Raw genomic sequence first — 17,912 nt, forward strand, 5'->3', positions numbered from 1 at the left:
GAACCACAAAAAGTCCAGGAGGCAGAACTGGTTTTGTCAGTTAATGATGCATGACTCCATCCAGAACACGAGGAAATGTTATAACCAATGGAAGAAGGAGGAGGAAACATAAGCTGCGACATACAAGAGATGCCGATGTTGACAGACTGTAGGGACAGAGACAAAGAACAGTGGTGAGAGTGGAGAGAGGCAACAGGTAAGAGACTAAATCTAAGTAAGAGACTATGAAGCATTTACATAGTAGTTCTTATCTTATTCTACATTCGTTCTGTGATCGAGTCAGACTCAATTACTTTACAAGTTCTCTACTGTGACAGATCTGAGCAGGACAATCTGAGTCAGTCTAAGCTGCTGAAGACACAAATATGCTAATGAGGACCAGTGTTGACGTAGATGAAATAATACAAAACACAGGCTGACAATCAAATGTGCACAGCAAATTCCTTTCATGTTTCAGCACTGGGTGACGGTCACTGAACCATTATGGTCTGGCTGAGGACAAACAATCTAACAGCAGTACCAGCTTCATTAAACCAAAGCAAAGTGCTTTTCTTTCCTGAACCCAGGACTCCAACACGGGTCTGCTCCTCATCCTCTCACCCGACCGACTCCCTGTTTTCAGGTAAGAATGCGGCGCTGCCCTTTAAATAACCCTGATATGAGACTCAGACTGACGGCAGGTCCATACGACCTCCTCCCTCCTTGTGCTGCAGGTCACAGACACTAAATGGACGCGTTTAGTCCCGTGTCCTCACCCCCGCCGCGCCCGCGCTCCTTGGATTCTGGCGTTGACGTGCTGGTGGAGATCAACTCTGACGACTTTCAGCCCAGCTCAGAAGAAGAAGAGACAAGAGACGACAAACAGAACCTTTCAAGGCACAGAAGCAGCCCGGAGCTAAAAGGGAACGTGTCCAATGAGCTCTCTGATCCAGACGCTACTGAGGAACTGAAGGTCTGCCCCTCGTCCGTCACTCCTGAAGCAGACGCTGGGTCCACGCTGGACGTTCCTCCCCCACTGCCCCCCAAGTTCTACAAGAAGACACGTACATGTGAGGAAACGACCAACCAAGGCACCGCCTTGAAAGCATTAACAGAGGAGGAAGAGTCGCTGAACTCATACCAGAGGCCGTCTCTGGCAGGCAGAGTCAAAGGCTTCAATCAAAGCTCAGATGGGGAAATACCTGAACATGACACGCTTGGAACTGTGCCAGAACCACAATCAGAACCGTCACTGCCGGCAAAACCACCGAAAAAACCTCCGCGGATCCACATCCCCGGCCGGCAGAAGACATGCAAGCAGGACGCAGTGAAGGGAGAATCTGAAAAGAGGAGTCCAGTTCTGCCCAAACCGAAGCCTCGGAAACAAAACCCGGTTCGGAGGGAGGAGGAGGTGAAGGTCACTGACCGGCCGAAACAGCAAGACCAGTTGGACACCAGAACAACTGGACTTGATGTAGAAGGACCAGAGGGAGCAGCTGAGCTAGAAATGACCCCCCAACAAGAGGAAATGCTCAGTGAGGCGGCGCAGGACGAAGCAGACGGACGGTCCAGCCCCGGTCCCGGTCCAGTCCATGTGAGTCTGCGTATCAGTCCCTGAGAATCAAACAGAGTCAGTGCAGCAACCAGACATCTGTCATGTGATTGTCCACAGGGAACGGAGGAGCCGAGTGTGGACGCACAGGAACCTGGAGAGACAGAGGTGGAGAGACGGCAGAAGCAAACACAGAAGGCCCGACTCCGCCTGAAACAGCTGGCCAAGAACATCGCCAGTAAGTTCAAGGAGATGAGGGAAGAGAGGAGAAGGAACAAAGCAGAGGGAGCAGATCCGGCTGCAGTGACACAGGTACTGACCCACAGACACTTCCACTAACTAACCAACTGGATCAAACATGAACATGGAACATATTGAACTAACTGACTCAGAAGAGAGTGAGAGCGAAGAGATGAACCAACAGACGTCTGAGACGATTCTTTGAATCCTGAACATCATCTGAGACAGGAAACAGAAACCAGACCACAAATGTCCGTAACAAACAAGGATTTGCCTCCATCTGTTTGTTAGTCACAGCCGGAAACAGCTGCTGAGGTCACGATCAGCTGTCACGAACCCGTAACCTTTCTCCTTTTAAATGTATGTGATGCAGGAGGAGACTGAGGCCCGAGAGGGAGGAGGGGGGAAGGAGGAGGAGGAGGAGCGGAAGGATGCAATCACAGAGATGCCCACGATAACGAGCAGGTTCAAGAACAGACAGGAGGCCTCCGAAAGGTCCGGATCAGAACAGAGCGGCTCCTCTCACCGTTCGTCATGTCGTAGCAGACTCAGAGTTCAAAGAGACAGACCCTCATCTGTCTGTCAAACTGCTGGGCCTTTCCTGCTCCCTCTTGCTTCTCGTCCTCTTCGTCTTCCTCTTCCTCTTCTGACACCACTCTCTCTGCATCTTGGTTTATTTCCTGACACATACTGTACATGTTTTTGTGTGTGCTGCTGGCATCTGCTCTGACTCGTGGAGCCTCATTCACTCATCACACCTCAACTGAGTCACTAACATAGGATGGATGGAGGACAGAGCTCCATCTGTCCCTTTAACAGATGAAACCCCTGTATTTGACTTGAATCCTGCTGACGGCTCTGTTTGCCTTTCCTTCTTCACAGTCCCTTTGGCTCCTTCAAAGTGTACAGTCACACGGCGCTGTATGGGGACCTGCTGTCAGATGACGCGTGGTCCCGCCTCCTGAGCCTTGAGCAGAGCTCACCTGAATCCTCTGAGCCCCCGACACGGCTCAGTGGCAGTCTGCCCAGTGGCGCCGCCCCCGAGGTCGTCCTCGGGGCCCAGATGTGCCCAGATGTGCCCAGTGTCGACTCTGTGGCTCCAGAGGAGGGGTCTCTCTATGAGGATGTTGAGATCTCAGGCTTCAACCCGAAGGAGACGAGCAGCGCGGCCTCCTCACACTCACCGGAGGAGAACAGTGATCCGAGTAAGTGAGACCAGAGATCATCCTGGTTCTGACCGACTTTTAGAGCCGCTTTGTGAAATGTTACAGGTCTGATCATATTTAACGTCTGATTGATCACATCAGGCCTCGAGACCAACAGCATTTATGAGACAGTGGAGCTGAAGCAGCCGCTGCAGTGCAAAGACTACTTCACTACAGTTAAGGTAGATGTTGATTATCTGCTGAGTTTGGACTGAACACCATGACAGACAGGCTCGTTCTCACACTGGTCGTCCTCCAGCCCCACGTACGCCTGGACAGCTCCATTCAGAAATACCTCATCAAGCTGAACAAGAAGAGGAAGCACAAACGCAAAAGGCATCGGACCAAGTGGCACCATCGCACAAGTACGGCTCAGTATCATGTCAGCGCTGTGTGGTTTAATGTCTGCGTGGTCCAATGTCTGCGTGGTTTGATGTCTGCGTGGTTTGATGTCTGCGTGGTTTGATGTCTGCGTGGTTTGATGTCTGCGTGGTTTGATGTCTGCGTGGTTTGATGTCTGCGTGCATGAGTGACCGAGTCCTTGTTTTGACCAGACGCAGTCAGCTCCAACACGTCTCTGCAGATCTTCTCCTCCTCTGTCTTCTACCGCGTCGCAACTGCGGGTGGAGACGAGGAGCAGGTCCACACAGAACCGGTACCAGCTCCACCAGTGCACACGTCTGGGTCCTGGGTGTCAGGCTCCTCGAATGAGACGCTAAACTCAACCTAAACACTAATATTACTTTAAATACTGATATTACGTTAAATACTTATACTACTTTAAATACCAATATACTTTAAATATAATATACTAAAACTACTATACTAATACTATGTTAAATACTTATGCTAATTTAAATACTAATACTACATTAAATACTAATATGTTAAATACTAATACTATGTTAAATATTTATAATACTTTAAATACTAATATTACTTTAAATACTAATACTACATTAAATAATAATACGTTAAATACTAATATGTTAAATACTTATACGACTTTAAATACTAATATTACTTTAAAAACTAATACTATGTTAAATACTTATACTACTTTGAATACTAATATTGCTTTAAATACTAATACTATGTTAAATACTACTACTACTACTACATGTGCTATGCTGTTAGCACATTTTTAATGGTATGCTGACGTTTATTATGTCAGTCTGCAGGACAGTGAATGTGAGACCAGGCGAGAAATGAACCACAGCTGAACGAGGACAGAGGAAAGAAGAGGATGCTGTTTGACATAAACAGTGACTGGTACTACGGAGCCTCAGCAGATGGACATAGACTTTAAAAGTAGTTTTACTTTTGCTCCTTTGTGTGTTTAGTTTTTGTAAAGCCACTAATTTAAATGTTTTTGAAGCAGTCGCTATCACAATAAAAGCTGTCGTTTTTATCCTGGCTAAAGAAGCTGCCATTAAAGCAGAGAACAAACCACGTGTCAACTATCACCTTTTTATGTGCTGGTTTTCCAAAACCCACATTTCTTGTTATAAATACAGAATATTTACCTAAAAAACCTGCCAATGCGTGTTTAAAATCTACAGTGTATTACATAGAAAACTCCATCAGCTACAGCCACACGACAGAGAAGCTGCATCATTGTGAGGCACAGGACATTCAGGAGAGACTGCATCAAGATTCACCGCAGAGCTGAAGCAAATAGAAAGGCTCTGTCCACATCCACCTATCTCTCCTCCTATCTTCTATCTCCTCTTGGTTCCTCCAAAGCCTGTGGGTGAGACAGATCAGTGATGAAGCCGTAGCTGTGGCTCGCTTGCTGCAGTTTCAGGTGTTAGCCACCGTTAGCCGTTAGCTAACACACTGACCTACCTGAAGCCGTGCGCGTCCCAGAGGAGGAGGAGCCGGTTGCAGGAGGAGGTGTGCTGCTGCTGAAGTGGGAGTAGTTGTAGTTGTGGGGTTGGTTTCTGAAAAGCAAACGCACAAAAGAGCTGATGACTCAGAGCAGGAAGAGGAGGAGGCGATGACGCAGGAGGACACAAACGTTCCCTCTTCTCACCTCTGGCGGCCCAGCAGATATCCCAGCAGCCCTCCCGTCCCCATGCCGGTCCAGAAGCCTCCCCCAGTGCCGGGAGCCGCTCGGCCTGCTGGGTACTGGTGTCCATACTGCTGTCCGTACTGCTGTCCATGAGTGTAGTCACTATGGAAACCGTAGCCTGGGTGGGAACCGAACTGACCTAAGCAGAGAGAAGACGGGCCGGGTTGAGTGACTGCTGATCTGTGTGGATGTGGTGGGAGAAAATGAGAGAAGTGTGACCTGTGAAGTCGGGTTTGAATCCTGGCGGCGGTGGCCCTGCAGACGGGCCAGGGTGCTGACCTCCGGGGTACCCGGCCTGTCCTCCATCCTGCCCCCACTGGGTCATGTTCCCACTGAGAAACAGCTTGTAGACCCCATAGGCTAACAGTAGGAGCACAACGACCAGCAACAGGCCCCCTGAGTCCTCGCCGCCGGCAGAGAACGAACTCTGCTGCTGCTGCCTGCTCCCAGAGAAGCCATTAAAGAAACTGGAGGCGAATCCTCCCAGCCCTGACACACACACACATACACACACAGACAGAAGCCAGCACATGTGAGGTATGTAGTCCGAGCGAAGACGGACCCTCGTCAGCCTGAAATAAAAACCCACCTCCAAAGCCCTTGGAACCAGCATGGGAGCTCCTCCGGCCCTCGGCAGTCAGCTCCAGCGTGTACTCCAGCCCACAGGAGCCCTTCAGCACGTAGGGGTCTGCAGAGTGGCTGTAGCCTTCACAGCTCACCTCCACGCGCCCGAAGCGGAAGGCGTTGTCCATGTCAGTCTTACACTCCCACTGTGAGCAGCAGGGACGGGAGAAGCATCGTTGGCAAATGATTAACTGACTCCAAATATATTTTAACAGAACCGCGATCCAGCTGATCTGAAAACAGCTAATCTGATGCCTCGTGTGCATCTGATTGTATCTACTAAAACATGATACGCGCCTCAGACAGCTTCATAAAGTGATTTTAAGCGACGCAGCAGTCACTAGTGAACCCCGAGTAAACATTTGGAGGAGCGCTGCTGTCTGCTGTCACCTGGACGTCGACGCCGTCCCAGCCCTTGTTTTGACACTGGACCACATCTGGGACGAAGGAGCTGCAGCCGGCGGAGCCTCCCACGCACTGGAGCTGCAGCACGGGGCTGCTGCGCCTGCCGGTGGTGTAGTGGCCCTTATAGAGGGTTAACACCTGCACGTCCCGCAGCAGAACCGCCCCTGGTGAAAAGAGCACACAGTCCATGAGTGGCGGTCCACTATCTGGCAACCCGCGTGTCGGTTGACAACATGGCAACCCGCGTGTTCAGCCTGAAAACTGTTTTTCGTTTTATATAATGCGTAATTACTATTTACTATTATTATGACCAGAGCCGCCACAGCGCAGCGGGGCGTCACGCTAAGACACTAGATGCGGAAGATTCACAGCTACACGAGAGCTCAGCTATAGGGCGACGGATCCACGTTCCGAAAATCGTGAGCAAAGCTGGACCCACCTTCATCCCAGCTCTGGACCCGTCCCACCAACACAGCGACCAACACGGCGGCTACACAGCGCTCCATGTCTGTTCTGGGGCCGCTTTCTCTCGAACGCCCGACGAGCTTCTCAACGTTTCACCTGACGACAGCGGGCAGTTCTCGAAGGACCGCTGCGACGAGTGAACGTGACGTCGATGACGTGACAGACGAAGGCAGCCGAAACCGCGCACCGGAAATGTTTGACAGACACCAACAGGTTCTGCTGTCAGATGTCAGCTGATCGGCGCCGCTGCATAGGATACGACTTTATTAATCCCACAATTGGGAAATTCATGTGTTTACGGCAGCAGCATCACGGACAAGAAGAAAACCAACAGGTGTTAACCTGAGGATGTTAATGCTTTTCACTTCCGCCACGTCCGATAGTTAATGACTTTAAACCCTAGCTAAACTCCGGTGGCGGTACCGGAACCTCATGCTCGTCGTAACGGTGCGCGGAGAATCTCCAGGACCAAAACAATAGGAAAACTTCCTGGTTACGTCACGTTGTTTACTGACGTTAACCAATGCGGAACGTGCACGACGGCACCGACACTGTCAGAGATGTAGTTATAAATTTACATGATGTAAATACATGTAATGAATAAGTCGGTCTGTCTTGTCGTTCAGTTTATGAACAGAGGGTTGTTGACTTTAGTTATCAACTCCTGTATATCATTGTCATTTATGCATCCATGGCCTAGGGTTCGATTCCAGCGTCATTCAGGTGTTTCCGTGGAGTTCGGTTGTTTTCCTGTGTCTGTTTCGATTCATCATCATCTTCTTCTTAGTAATGTTATATGCACAAATCAAACTTTAAAGATGACAGTAAGCATAGTAAAAATCTGGTCTTTTATTTCCTCTATCACCCACCATTCATCCCATATTAAATCTCTGTTATAAGTTAAGATATTTACACCATTCATGGCCCTTCACAAAATTCATCATGATTGTGTTTAGAAAGAAATGTATTTACATTGTACAAAATGTTGCATACATGATCGTCCATAACCAAACCCCTCCCGCTCACATATTCTTCATTTGTCGTTCACCCTCCCACCCACAGCCCAGACAGGGAGCTACAAAGTCACAGTCGATTGGTCAGCTACCGAGTTCCCTCACGCTGTCAGTAAGGCAGGCTTTTCACTTCCTGTCAGTCATGTCACACAGTGTCTCAGCAGAAATGAACAGACACGCAAACTAAAATCTAAGACACGAGTTCTTGCGTTCACACATGGCACAGTTAATCAGTGCTGGGTGAGGCTGAATGGGTAGTTTATTCAGACTCTGTGTAGTCAGTCATTCTGTGTATTCCTTCAACCAAAGCAACTTCCAGGAGTCCGGAGTGTTAAAATGATGTAAAAAGGTGGAGTATGTCAGTGTCCAACAAAAGGAGGAGTATGAAGGACACTCGTTCTCTCTGCTCAGACAAGTGTTCAGATGAGCTTGTGTGTTAAACAGCGGTTTTCCTACCACATCCTGTTCTGGATGGCTTTGAAAAGCCAACATGTGCTCTGACCTGCAGGTCCTATAGACATGGAGAATATTTCCTAAACAGACCAGGTGGTGATAATGTGGAGGCACATCTTAGGGTCAAACACGTCTCACCACCTGTTTGCTGACATCAACCTTGCAAGATGAACACAGCAGGACCTTACACGCACACAGTCTGAGGACAGATTAGAAGCTTGATAAAATCACGTTTGTCTAGAAGACTTGAAACAAACGAACAGAGCAGATGGACTTCATCCTCCTGGCAAAGCTCCCACCCAGCGAGACGTCAGAGGAAAACAGCCTCAATATGTACAATTACTCCCTCAGGTTCAACACATTAATGTACGATAGAGCTCCAGAAACAACAGAACTCTTTGCTGAGTGAACAGTTTGATGGAAAAGCCAACCGTTGATCAGTTTGAGTTGATCAATCAATGAAGTAGTTTAGAAAAGACCCAAAAAAAAAGAGCATGTCTTAAAGAAAGATTCGCCAGTTCAACATTAGTCAGTCAGTAGGAGTGTTCATATGGACGATGAGCCGTGAACCGTGGTTCCTCCACCGTCGCCTCACAGCGGTCACTGGTGTCATTTGTCCAGAGTTTATACAGCCACGATGTTGTTCATCTCCCATTTCTGAGTAGTTTTACTGACATCACAGTCTGATATGAACACTTTGTGCAGCAGGTCTGAGCGGTCCAAACATTTCCCTGGTGAGATAACACACACAGCATTAGTGACAGAGCCCTAACTTCTGGAGGGGGTTTGGATCTGCAGTCAGGACAGGTCTGGTTCTGCACACAGCTTGTCAAACACAGGATGTCGTTCCTCTCACACAGTTGCAAGTCAGACATAGTAGCTGTAGTCTGTGTGGTGTGTTTCTACCACATTCGATGTTGTCTGTGTCTGCTTTTTATAGTCATGCCATTTGACAGCTGGGCTCCTCTATGGAGACTTCACTGTCTGGCAGGTTTGCGTGCAGCATTAACAGCTTAATTTGAAAACATGGTGCAGACAGTTACCTGTGGGCACATGAGTGAAGCGATGAAGATCCTGAATGCAGAGAAACAGGGAGAACGTTATCATCACACTATTACACTAAGCTGTTTTGTCTAGTCTGAGGTTTCTCACCTTGAAGTACTTCCACTCCGTGTGCTCATTCTGGTTACAGTGTGTGACGATGACTGCAGAGTTATCGCTCCCTCTGGTTAAGCACTGGTCGTACTGCATCAGCTGGTTGGCTTCATTGATGCGAAACAGCTACAAACACACACAGGCTCAATGAGGAGTTGGTGGAGACTTTCTTACCTTAGTTAAACTGATTAACTATGTCTCTGTTCATAGTGAAGACTCAGCATGTGCTGGACATCGCCTACTTACCTGGTTCCCGCCCATCCTGTGGCATGGCCCTATCTCCACATTTCCTCCATTGGTGTGTCCCATACTGTCAATGCAGTAACTGGTCTCAAAGCCACGGATCTACACACACACACAGAACACAAGACATAGGCTCAAGGTACAGTTTACACATAGCCACTCTGTAGACATGCTTTGTGCATGTGAGCTCACCTCTCCCCATTCCACATTTTTAGGAGGCAGGGGGTAGTGCATGGGGATGTCGTACGCTATCTCCTCCATGAACCATTTGAAGCTTTTGCATCGATGTTCCTCCCTAGCAGAAGGTGGAAGCAGCAAACAGTGAGCTAATAAGCCATTATTATTTGAGGTCAGCTGGCCCCAGCATTCACTGTATGACCAGGCTGTGGGTTTATGATGCATATGAATATATAATGGGATCATCTGCCAATGCATGATAGTTCTGTGGACAGATACAGTAATACTGTGCAGACATGTTAAGTGTGTTCTACCTGAAGCGTTTCAGCTCACTGATGTCTCCATAAGCTAACGTCAGCGTTTCAGGACGACTGGCATAAAAGTAGTCCTTGTAATCGTCCCACCACACCTCCACCACCCGGACATAGTTCTGGACATACACAAGTGTTAAACAAGCTGATGAGTCCTGGGTAATAGAAAGATCATTGGCCAGGAACATGTGGGTTAAGCACATTTATAACATTTTTAACATCACAGAGGACTGATTCTAAAGTCATGCGGTATAACATGGACCGTAGTTCGTCCTAAGTGCGATACACACTGGACCACATATGCAGACTGAGGTATTTTCTGTACATTATGTCATTTAACTAACATTCCAAAGCAACAAATAAGAAAATGCCTTGAAAAGAGCTAGATCATGGAGGAGGTCAGGTCTACCTTCAGAGTGGGTGAGGAGCCAACATGTGCAGGTGGAGGGTTGCCCTGCCATCCCTGAAGTCTGTAGATGTGACCAACCCGAGAGCAGGGTACGAAGAGCAGCTGACCCCCGCACTGCCAGATCTACACACACACACACACACACACACACACACACACACACACACACACACACACACACACACACACACACACACACACACACACACACACACACACACACACACACACACACACACACACACACACACACACACACACACACACACACACAAAATAGCACCATACAGCCTTATTCAGTGTCAGTGTGTGTAAATGATCAAGTCTCCACCTTGTAGGATATTTCAAAATTCTCTCCTCCCCATATTTGCAGTCCTGGATCATAAAGACCCAACTCAAAGAAGAACTCTCTCTCAATAGCAAAGAGACCACCTGCCATGGCTGGAGACCTGCAAAGGAAGCAGGAGGATGAGATATCATCATTCATCATTCAAAGACTGTGAGAGCACAAAGAAGACTGACAGATGCATGAACACAAGAAGAAATTAGTGAAAGCAAAACGATAAACACACACAAATGAAACTGTGAGTAGGGAAAGGTGGAGGTGATGATGCCCCAGATCGAAGCCAGTTCACACCAGAAGTTCCAGTACATGTACCAAAAGCTCCAGGCACTTTAGCTGTGTGTCACTGCCTTATAATGTTTCTGGAGTTCAACTGGACGTAAGAGAAAACACAGGTTCATACATACCCTCAAAAGGAAAAGGACACTGAAAAGAGTAAATCCCAAATCCCACTGTGGTGCAGAGCCAGAACAGAGACACGAGAGAACAGAGGCAGTGAGCTGACAGCAACAGTTCGGTTTAGTTTGTTAGTATGACTTAGAGTAGTCATATTACACATTACAGTGGACTAGCCTCTCTCCAGGTGGTCTCAATCAGAACATTGTATTAGAGTGTGTCTGACTCGTTGTTTGGTACCTATATGGCTCAGTAATAGTTTTTCTGAGTTTTTTCTCTCTCTGTCCCAGAGGAACTCTCTTCCAGAGCATGCTCCAGTCCCAGGCTCCTCTAGCAAAGCCGTCCTTGTCTCCTCCACCCTGGGGCTCCATGATAAACTTCTGGCCGTGGATGGAGTCGATCAGAGGCACTGTACACACCTTTCTGACATGGTGGTGGGGGTCATGCATACGAGATACAGGGAGGACAGGAAGGTGGCAAACACAGACAGAGCCAGGACAGACATGGGACAGGAGGAGGAGGGGATGGGAGACACAAACAGAACAGGGATGAGCGTTAGCATGCTGGCTGTGGAGTGTGCACTGGTACCGGTAGGGCTGAGTGGTATGTTTTCTCTTGGCCTTCTCTCTCTGACTAAGTGGTACCCTCTTCCAGAGCAGGCTCCAGTCCCACGCTCCCCTAGCCAGGCCGTCCTCATCTCCACCCTGCTGCGGCTCCATAGTGTACTCATTACCATCTATATAGTCTATCAGCGGGACCGTACATACTGTCCTACACACACACACAAACAAACACACACAAGCATTTGTCTGGGTTGTGTTGAGTTGGAAGCTATTCATTACAAGGTAGATACAACAAAGTGTGAACAGGATGTGAACCAAGTTAACATGATGCTCAAATATGCAGATTACAGCTGGGGCTCTATGAGACATGCAAAAATCCCTTTTCTGGGCATTCTGGTACATTTCTATGACTCTCTGGTTCATACTTTACTACGTCTATCCAACCACTCACAGAACCTGCTCCATCTGTCTGCCCCGACAAACACAGAATGCCTAAACTGTATTTCCGACCCTACAATTGGACAGAGTGGAGCTGCAGCATAGCTGTCTATCACATACAGCAACATGCTCCAGCAACACAGAGAGGTAAGCAGCTACTGCCGTGTTACAGGGTTCTGTGTGGGCTCAGGTCCTCTACAGTGTCACACTCTTCAGCTAGAACCATGAGGTCCATTCACCGCCCGGTGTTGTTTTGGCCATTAATGGGCTGTTAACGGGCCGTCAAGGCACTGTTAGATTTAGCCATGATGAAGGGATGCTGTATCCTGTGGCTTTTTGAAATTAAAAGTTAGACACATCAACCATCAAAGTACAATTTTAGCATTATTTAGTATAAAAAAAGCATGTGCATAAACCTTTAAATTATTTCTTTTACAAATAAATATCTGATTAGTCTAATATGTATTTTGTATTCAGCCCTTCACTCAAGTCCGAGGAACACAGCAGACAGTTTGCCTGGTACACTGATTCAGGCGCCTGGTTCAGCAGCACTGAAACGACATCGCAAACTACCTTCTGAAACTGTAAAGACAAAGGCACAACAGGAAACCTACCAAGACAATTAATCAGAGGCAGCCATGGTGAGTCTGCATTGATCCCACTACTCAGATGGGAGAAAACTGTAGTCACGTGCTGCACAAACCTGTTCTTTACAGAGAAAGCTACTGGTGACAGAAAGACGTCAATGCTGCAACAAACTGTGGGAGAACGCGGCAAACGCCAGATTAGTCGCTGTGGCCGTCAACTAACCCTGGATGTGACTCTGAAAGCACCGTTCCCACCAGGAAACATGCTGATGCAAGATTATAAAGTTGAAAGTGACTGATATGTGCCAAGTGTCAGTTGTGCTTTCGGGAACATCCAACGACCAGCTGTCTGAACAGATCAGATGTGCTGCATCTAAGGACAGTTAAATATGTAGATAATGAAATAATAGAAAACAAAAACAATAAAAACATGTTTAAGGAAGTGGTAACACAGCATCCTTCATCTGCTACTGGAACAGTCTACTAATGACCTGAAAGTCATGGACAGAGTAACTGATGGTAGTAGTCATGAACAGGTGTGTGCGCGTGGGGCTGGGTTACCTGTCTTTTGCAATGGGAGCAATCAGTGGAGCGTACCAGTTGACTCCAACCTCACAATGAGCATCCAGGTAGATTAAGACCTGGAAACACAGGCAAGCTGTCAGACGTTTGAGTTCCTGGGCTGCTGCTAACAGTGAACAGCTGTAGCTGTAGGTAAGACCTGTCCTTTGGTGGCCTTCTTGGCTCCTATACTTCTGGCCTGGATCAGCCCCTCCCTCTTTTCATTTCTGAAGACTTTAACCAGACCGTTCCACTGCTTGATGTACTCCTCCAAACGATCCTTCAAATGAACTGAACAGAAGAAGGTTCAGTACACGAGGCGCCAACACCGGGCCTGGAGCAGCACACTCACCTACCACATACCTTTGTTGCTGAAGTCGTCGATCATGACTATCTCAGCCAAGTATTGTCTGGGGGTCCTCTTGATGACGCTGTGGACCGTTCTCATCAGCGTGGACCAGCCTTCGTTGTGAAAGACGATAATCACGCTGGAGGTGAGCAGGCGGTCGTCATAATGCCAGTACTTACACCTGTACAGGTGGGAAACAGCAACAAGAGAGGGTTGCGTCTGAGGATCGTGCTCTGTAATGGAGCTTTGTGTTTTGTTATGTGGGTGATGGCTTTGTCTTTGTATTGATCAACACTGTATATTCTGCTGACAGAACTTTAATGTTGTCTCAATAAATGCCAGTGTGTCCTAAAAATCCAGTCTGGCCAGTTCCAACAGGCTGTGGCTTCCACACAAACCAACCATAAAGGCCTGATTGGTCATTTGTTACAGATTCATAACTAGACTTGCTCAACCTCAGTAACATCGCAAAAACAAATCTTAAACAGAAGTCTGAAAAACAGGCTGCTGGTTTATGACTCTGAGTTTTGTTTTGTGATTAATGCACGGTGAGGAACGTATCTGTCACAAATGTCCTTTTTCAGTTCAAATTTCTGTTACTACTTTTCATGAACGTCGTAGATAAGTTAATTGTGTATTAGATTTTCTTCAAATAATATAAAATATGTAGTCAAATATTTTGTTTTTTTTGAACAGTGCTGCCTTAAGTTTCATATACTTAATAATTCCCATTTGGAACTGACTATGCATAGACTGGGACAAGGACTTACACAGGGCTAAACATGTGATCTTTCTAACACACACACAGGTTAGTGCCACATGTACAGACCCACCCTTAAGTACACTGAACAGCAATAATACATGAATGACAGGACTTATTATGGTGTAGATTAAAACGCAGCTTGATGCTTATCTAGCATAGAAGAGGCTCAGCTGGTGTATGTGGAGGGTGCGAAGTACATTTCTAAAGATACCATTAAAGACATGTTGCATTAGGTCAGAGTTTCCTAAAACACTAATGGGATCAATGAGTCAAAATGTGAAGCGTGACATGTTGACAAGTTGACATGAACAACTGGACCAACCGTCACAACCTGCAGCCGTCAAACAGGTTGAACGCTGATTGTTCACTGGGTGTGTGTTATCGTACCTTTCTTCTTTACAAGTTGATCATCAGGTAAGCGGCCTGAGTTGTTTTGTTTGACACACACATGAGGAGGATGTTAGTGAATTAGTATTAAAGATCACTGACTTACTCTTCATGTCGTATGTCACTGATGCTTCTGTCCAGTGAGATCATGTCGCTCGCCACCATGTTGAAGCCAAACTCTTTGATTGACGCCTGGACGGCGTCTTTGTATTCTGAGCCCAGGACTAGAGGCTTGCCACCCTCTCCAGGCCCGCCAGGGATCCCATGAGGCTCAGGTTCTTTGGGCTCGAAATTTCCTAGCACACCTTTCTTCAGCACGGGGCTGTTGTAGACATGCGTCTGGGGCCGGAATGTGATGTACTGCTGCTGGATCACCTGGTTCTGGTTGGGCTGTGCGTCAGGGTTCTGGGGAGGGTTGGCGACTCCTGGACACGAGAACCAAAAACCCAAAGGTGAAAAAAAACTGAACACGTGCGTAATAATAAAACACTACCTGATGCTTTATAGCCTGTGTTCAGCAGAAAATGTGTTTTCCACAATAGGACATACTGTTCCCTGACTCAAAAGCTCAACTCCACACCAAATATAAATAACAAAAATTTTAGACAATCTTTAAAACCAGTCTTTGAATTTGAAAAATAACTAATAATTCTTGGTAGAATTCATACAAAGGAGTCTGTTGCATGGCATATGACCTGTTTCAGTCTAGTCTAGAGAATGACTCACCATGTTTGACTCTAATGGAGTTGAGATCGACCTCCACTCCCTCTACATGAGGCCAGGGCATCACAGGCTTGAACTGGTCCGCTGGGCCTCCGATGGGCGGCAAACCTTCCTCCTGCATGTAGTCACACACCAATGGCTCATCATTAAACCTTTAAGCATTCTGGTATTATGTCAGGGCACAGTGAGCTGTGAATAAATGCCATATAATCAGTTACATTTATTGTTTGGGTTGAGTAATAGAAGCAACAACCTGGAGAGAAGTAGGCAGCGGATTAAAAGCTCCATGTGTCCAACACACTCTCCTTTAAGTCCCCACATGCTTTAGTCAGTGAACAGACACCAAACAACTGCCAGAGCTACAGCACAACTTTCTGTGTGGATTCTGTGAGCTGTAACTAGAGCAAACTGCTTGGCTTGGATTGTCACTGCACATTAACTATAACCACAGCATCCAGCTACGTTCTTATAGAATATACTGGAGCTCCAGTTTCACTAAAGGCCTGTCCTGCTACATCTTGATAAACACTTTATACCACACCCAAAGTCTGACGTCAAACATCAGTCCAGGTGCCAGTCAGAGCCTTTTACAGGACCAAAGAATGTGTGTGACCTGAAGCCGCCGATAAAGCAATGGTAACAAATGGCTCCTTAATGTTGTGCAGAAACAACATCTGACGAGACATCGAACTACTGAGAACGTTTGCTCTGAGACTGTGAAGCAGGTCGACCACCCAAACTTACTTACATTAACTTTGTGTGGCGTTAATTCCAATAATTAATTATTTCTATACAGCAATGAAACCAGAAGCAGACTCAGACATTATTGATGTGTTTGTCCTACAGAAAGGTTTTATCCTTTTCATGCTTATCAACCTGTGCAGCTGTTTCCATGACAACGATGTCCACAATTATGACTTCTCCAGCCTCAGCGGCTGCAGTGATCAGGTACAAACGCCGGTGGAGACGGTTCCGCCTCAGAGGAACATGGTGACACATGCGGATGTGTATCCTGCATCCGTTTAGCGCTACACGTGAACAAAGCAGAACGTCCCTATGCGAGCATTCAGCACATAGGACCGTTCTTGCAGGAACCGGTTTCCATGACAACGAGCCGTGCAGTAAAGTCCAATCTAAATGGGACCGTGTTCGTTATAGAACGCTCCCATTAGGCGTTCTCTCCTTTGGCTGATGCTCGGGCTAACTAGCTTCCGTCCTGTTATGCTAACACCTACGGTACTTCCCCCCCGAACCCTTGAACCCAGCCTTGCTCGCTCACCCGCTTCCCAAAGGGAGGTTCGTCGTCGGTCTTCGGTGACAAAGAGGACCAGAGCACCACCAAGCCCAAAAACGTCCCGATGACCAGCAGACTCCGCAGAATGAATCCCACTTTCAATCGCATGTTGTCGGACAGCTAAGCTAAGCTAGCTGCTAGCAGCGCGGCGTTGCTGGCGGTGACTGCCGGCGACACCGGCTCCGCGGTTGCTACGAGGCAGGTGGGAGCTCGGGCACAGGTGCTCCGGCGACTCCCCGCTCAAGTGACGCTCAGTCTCCCGGTCGTCGCCTGTGTCGACGGCTTCCTGGCCCCGAAGCCGCTGCTGCTCACCGCTGCTGCGCCGCTCTGCGCTCCAGGAACAGCGTCGCGTGGCGCGTGAATTGGGTAATTTGGGGCCCGTGTTCGTCCGTGCGTGGCTCGGAGCACCGCACAGAACCCGACTGTCCCCGCAGGCGTACTGGGTGTGGGGAGAAACAATTGGAGCGCGTGCTTCTCCTGCTGACGTGTGGTTAGCGCTTACTATTATGACACAATGCATGGACACACCTGTGCGTCAAAGCGCTTAAAGACTCACAAGCTCAAATGTACGTGGAGTCTCTGCGTGGTCTGAAGATGTGAAAGCTTTGATCACAGTGGATGATGTAAAAACTAAAGGCTTCACCACATGAATATTAACAACGTGGTTCTTCACAGAATAGTTACTAACATTTTGATAACATTACATTTTGTACACGTCCTTAGTTACCTTTTAGCGTTAACGCACAGACTCATGTTGATACATAAAGCTTCTTGTAAATTATTTCCGAATAGTTTGTACTAGAAACCAGTTTCCCACCCGTTTTGAGCTGAGGTAGATATTAAAAGAATGTCAAGGCACACCGCCAAACAAAAAAAAACAACAAGTGTATTTATTGAAATATAATTAAAGTCTAGCCTTTAGCAAGTAAACAGGTCAGATTTACTACTTTTCAAATGTTTATCCATCTCTATTACCTGCGGCGGCGTTTCGTCTGTGTAGTTTAGCGCCGCAGCGCCCACTGGCGGTGGTGTCTGTCACTACACGGACACCTGATGACTCCTCATGGCACTTGTTGGAATCACCGCTATAAACTATTAGTCAGCAATAAAAATACAAAAATAAAACAGTCAGGTACAAATTGCAAGGATACCAATTATTTCCCTAACCTTCTACAAGTACATGCTTCAAAATTTACTTCATTG

At 47.4% G+C, this 17,912-nt stretch overlaps 3 protein-coding genes across 6 annotated transcripts; 1 reads left to right on the forward strand and 2 right to left on the reverse strand.

Moving 5' to 3' along the window:
- The first annotated feature begins 17 nt into the window (after positions 1-17).
- LOC114851448 (mediator of RNA polymerase II transcription subunit 1.1-like) lies at positions 18-4,425 on the forward strand. Of its 3 annotated transcripts, none has more exons than XM_041069933.2 (10): positions 18-196; positions 458-622; positions 714-1,573; positions 1,652-1,843; positions 2,145-2,266; positions 2,654-2,976; positions 3,079-3,158; positions 3,236-3,341; positions 3,531-3,631; positions 4,158-4,425. In XM_041069933.2, exons 3-10 carry the CDS (start codon positions 728-730, stop codon positions 4,197-4,199), a joined length of 1,812 nt encoding a protein of 603 aa, XP_040925867.1. In that variant the 5' UTR covers positions 18-196; positions 458-622; positions 714-727; the 3' UTR covers positions 4,200-4,425. The 3 variants fall into 3 exon arrangements, with proteins under 3 accessions (XP_040925867.1, XP_028999172.1, XP_040925868.1); XM_029143339.3 differs by having other exon boundaries at positions 40-196; positions 4,151-4,425; XM_041069934.2 differs by having other exon boundaries at positions 97-196; positions 567-622.
- A 7-nt stretch (positions 4,426-4,432) lies between these two features.
- saraf (store-operated calcium entry-associated regulatory factor) lies at positions 4,433-6,806 on the reverse strand. The gene is made up of 7 exons (XM_029143725.3): positions 6,519-6,806; positions 6,065-6,243; positions 5,640-5,820; positions 5,270-5,539; positions 5,012-5,189; positions 4,825-4,919; positions 4,433-4,723 (listed from the first exon to the last, which is right to left on the reverse strand). The coding sequence occupies exons 1-7, from the start codon at positions 6,583-6,585 to the stop codon at positions 4,698-4,700; spliced, it is 996 nt and encodes a 331-aa protein (XP_028999558.1). The 5' UTR covers positions 6,586-6,806; the 3' UTR covers positions 4,433-4,697.
- A 572-nt stretch (positions 6,807-7,378) lies between these two features.
- On the reverse strand, positions 7,379-17,271 carry galnt7 (UDP-N-acetyl-alpha-D-galactosamine: polypeptide N-acetylgalactosaminyltransferase 7). 2 transcript variants are annotated; one of them, XM_029143293.3, is made up of 15 exons: positions 16,695-17,271; positions 15,419-15,530; positions 14,799-15,117; positions 13,557-13,723; positions 13,354-13,484; positions 13,194-13,273; positions 11,633-11,815; positions 10,637-10,754; positions 10,306-10,428; positions 9,900-10,015; positions 9,601-9,703; positions 9,412-9,510; positions 9,163-9,291; positions 9,054-9,084; positions 7,379-8,741 (listed from the first exon to the last, which is right to left on the reverse strand). In XM_029143293.3, the coding sequence occupies exons 1-15, from the start codon at positions 16,815-16,817 to the stop codon at positions 8,635-8,637; spliced, it is 1,941 nt and encodes a 646-aa protein (XP_028999126.1). In that variant the 5' UTR covers positions 16,818-17,271; the 3' UTR covers positions 7,379-8,634. The 2 variants fall into 2 exon arrangements, with proteins under 2 accessions (XP_028999126.1, XP_028999114.1); XM_029143281.3 differs by lacking the exon at positions 11,633-11,815 and adding an exon at positions 11,285-11,467 and having other exon boundaries at positions 16,695-17,267.
- Between the last annotated feature and the right edge of the window lie 641 nt (positions 17,272-17,912).

This window comes from Betta splendens, chromosome 1 (genome assembly GCF_900634795.4).
Source record: "Betta splendens chromosome 1, fBetSpl5.4, whole genome shotgun sequence".
NCBI lineage: Eukaryota > Metazoa > Chordata > Actinopteri > Anabantiformes > Osphronemidae > Betta > Betta splendens.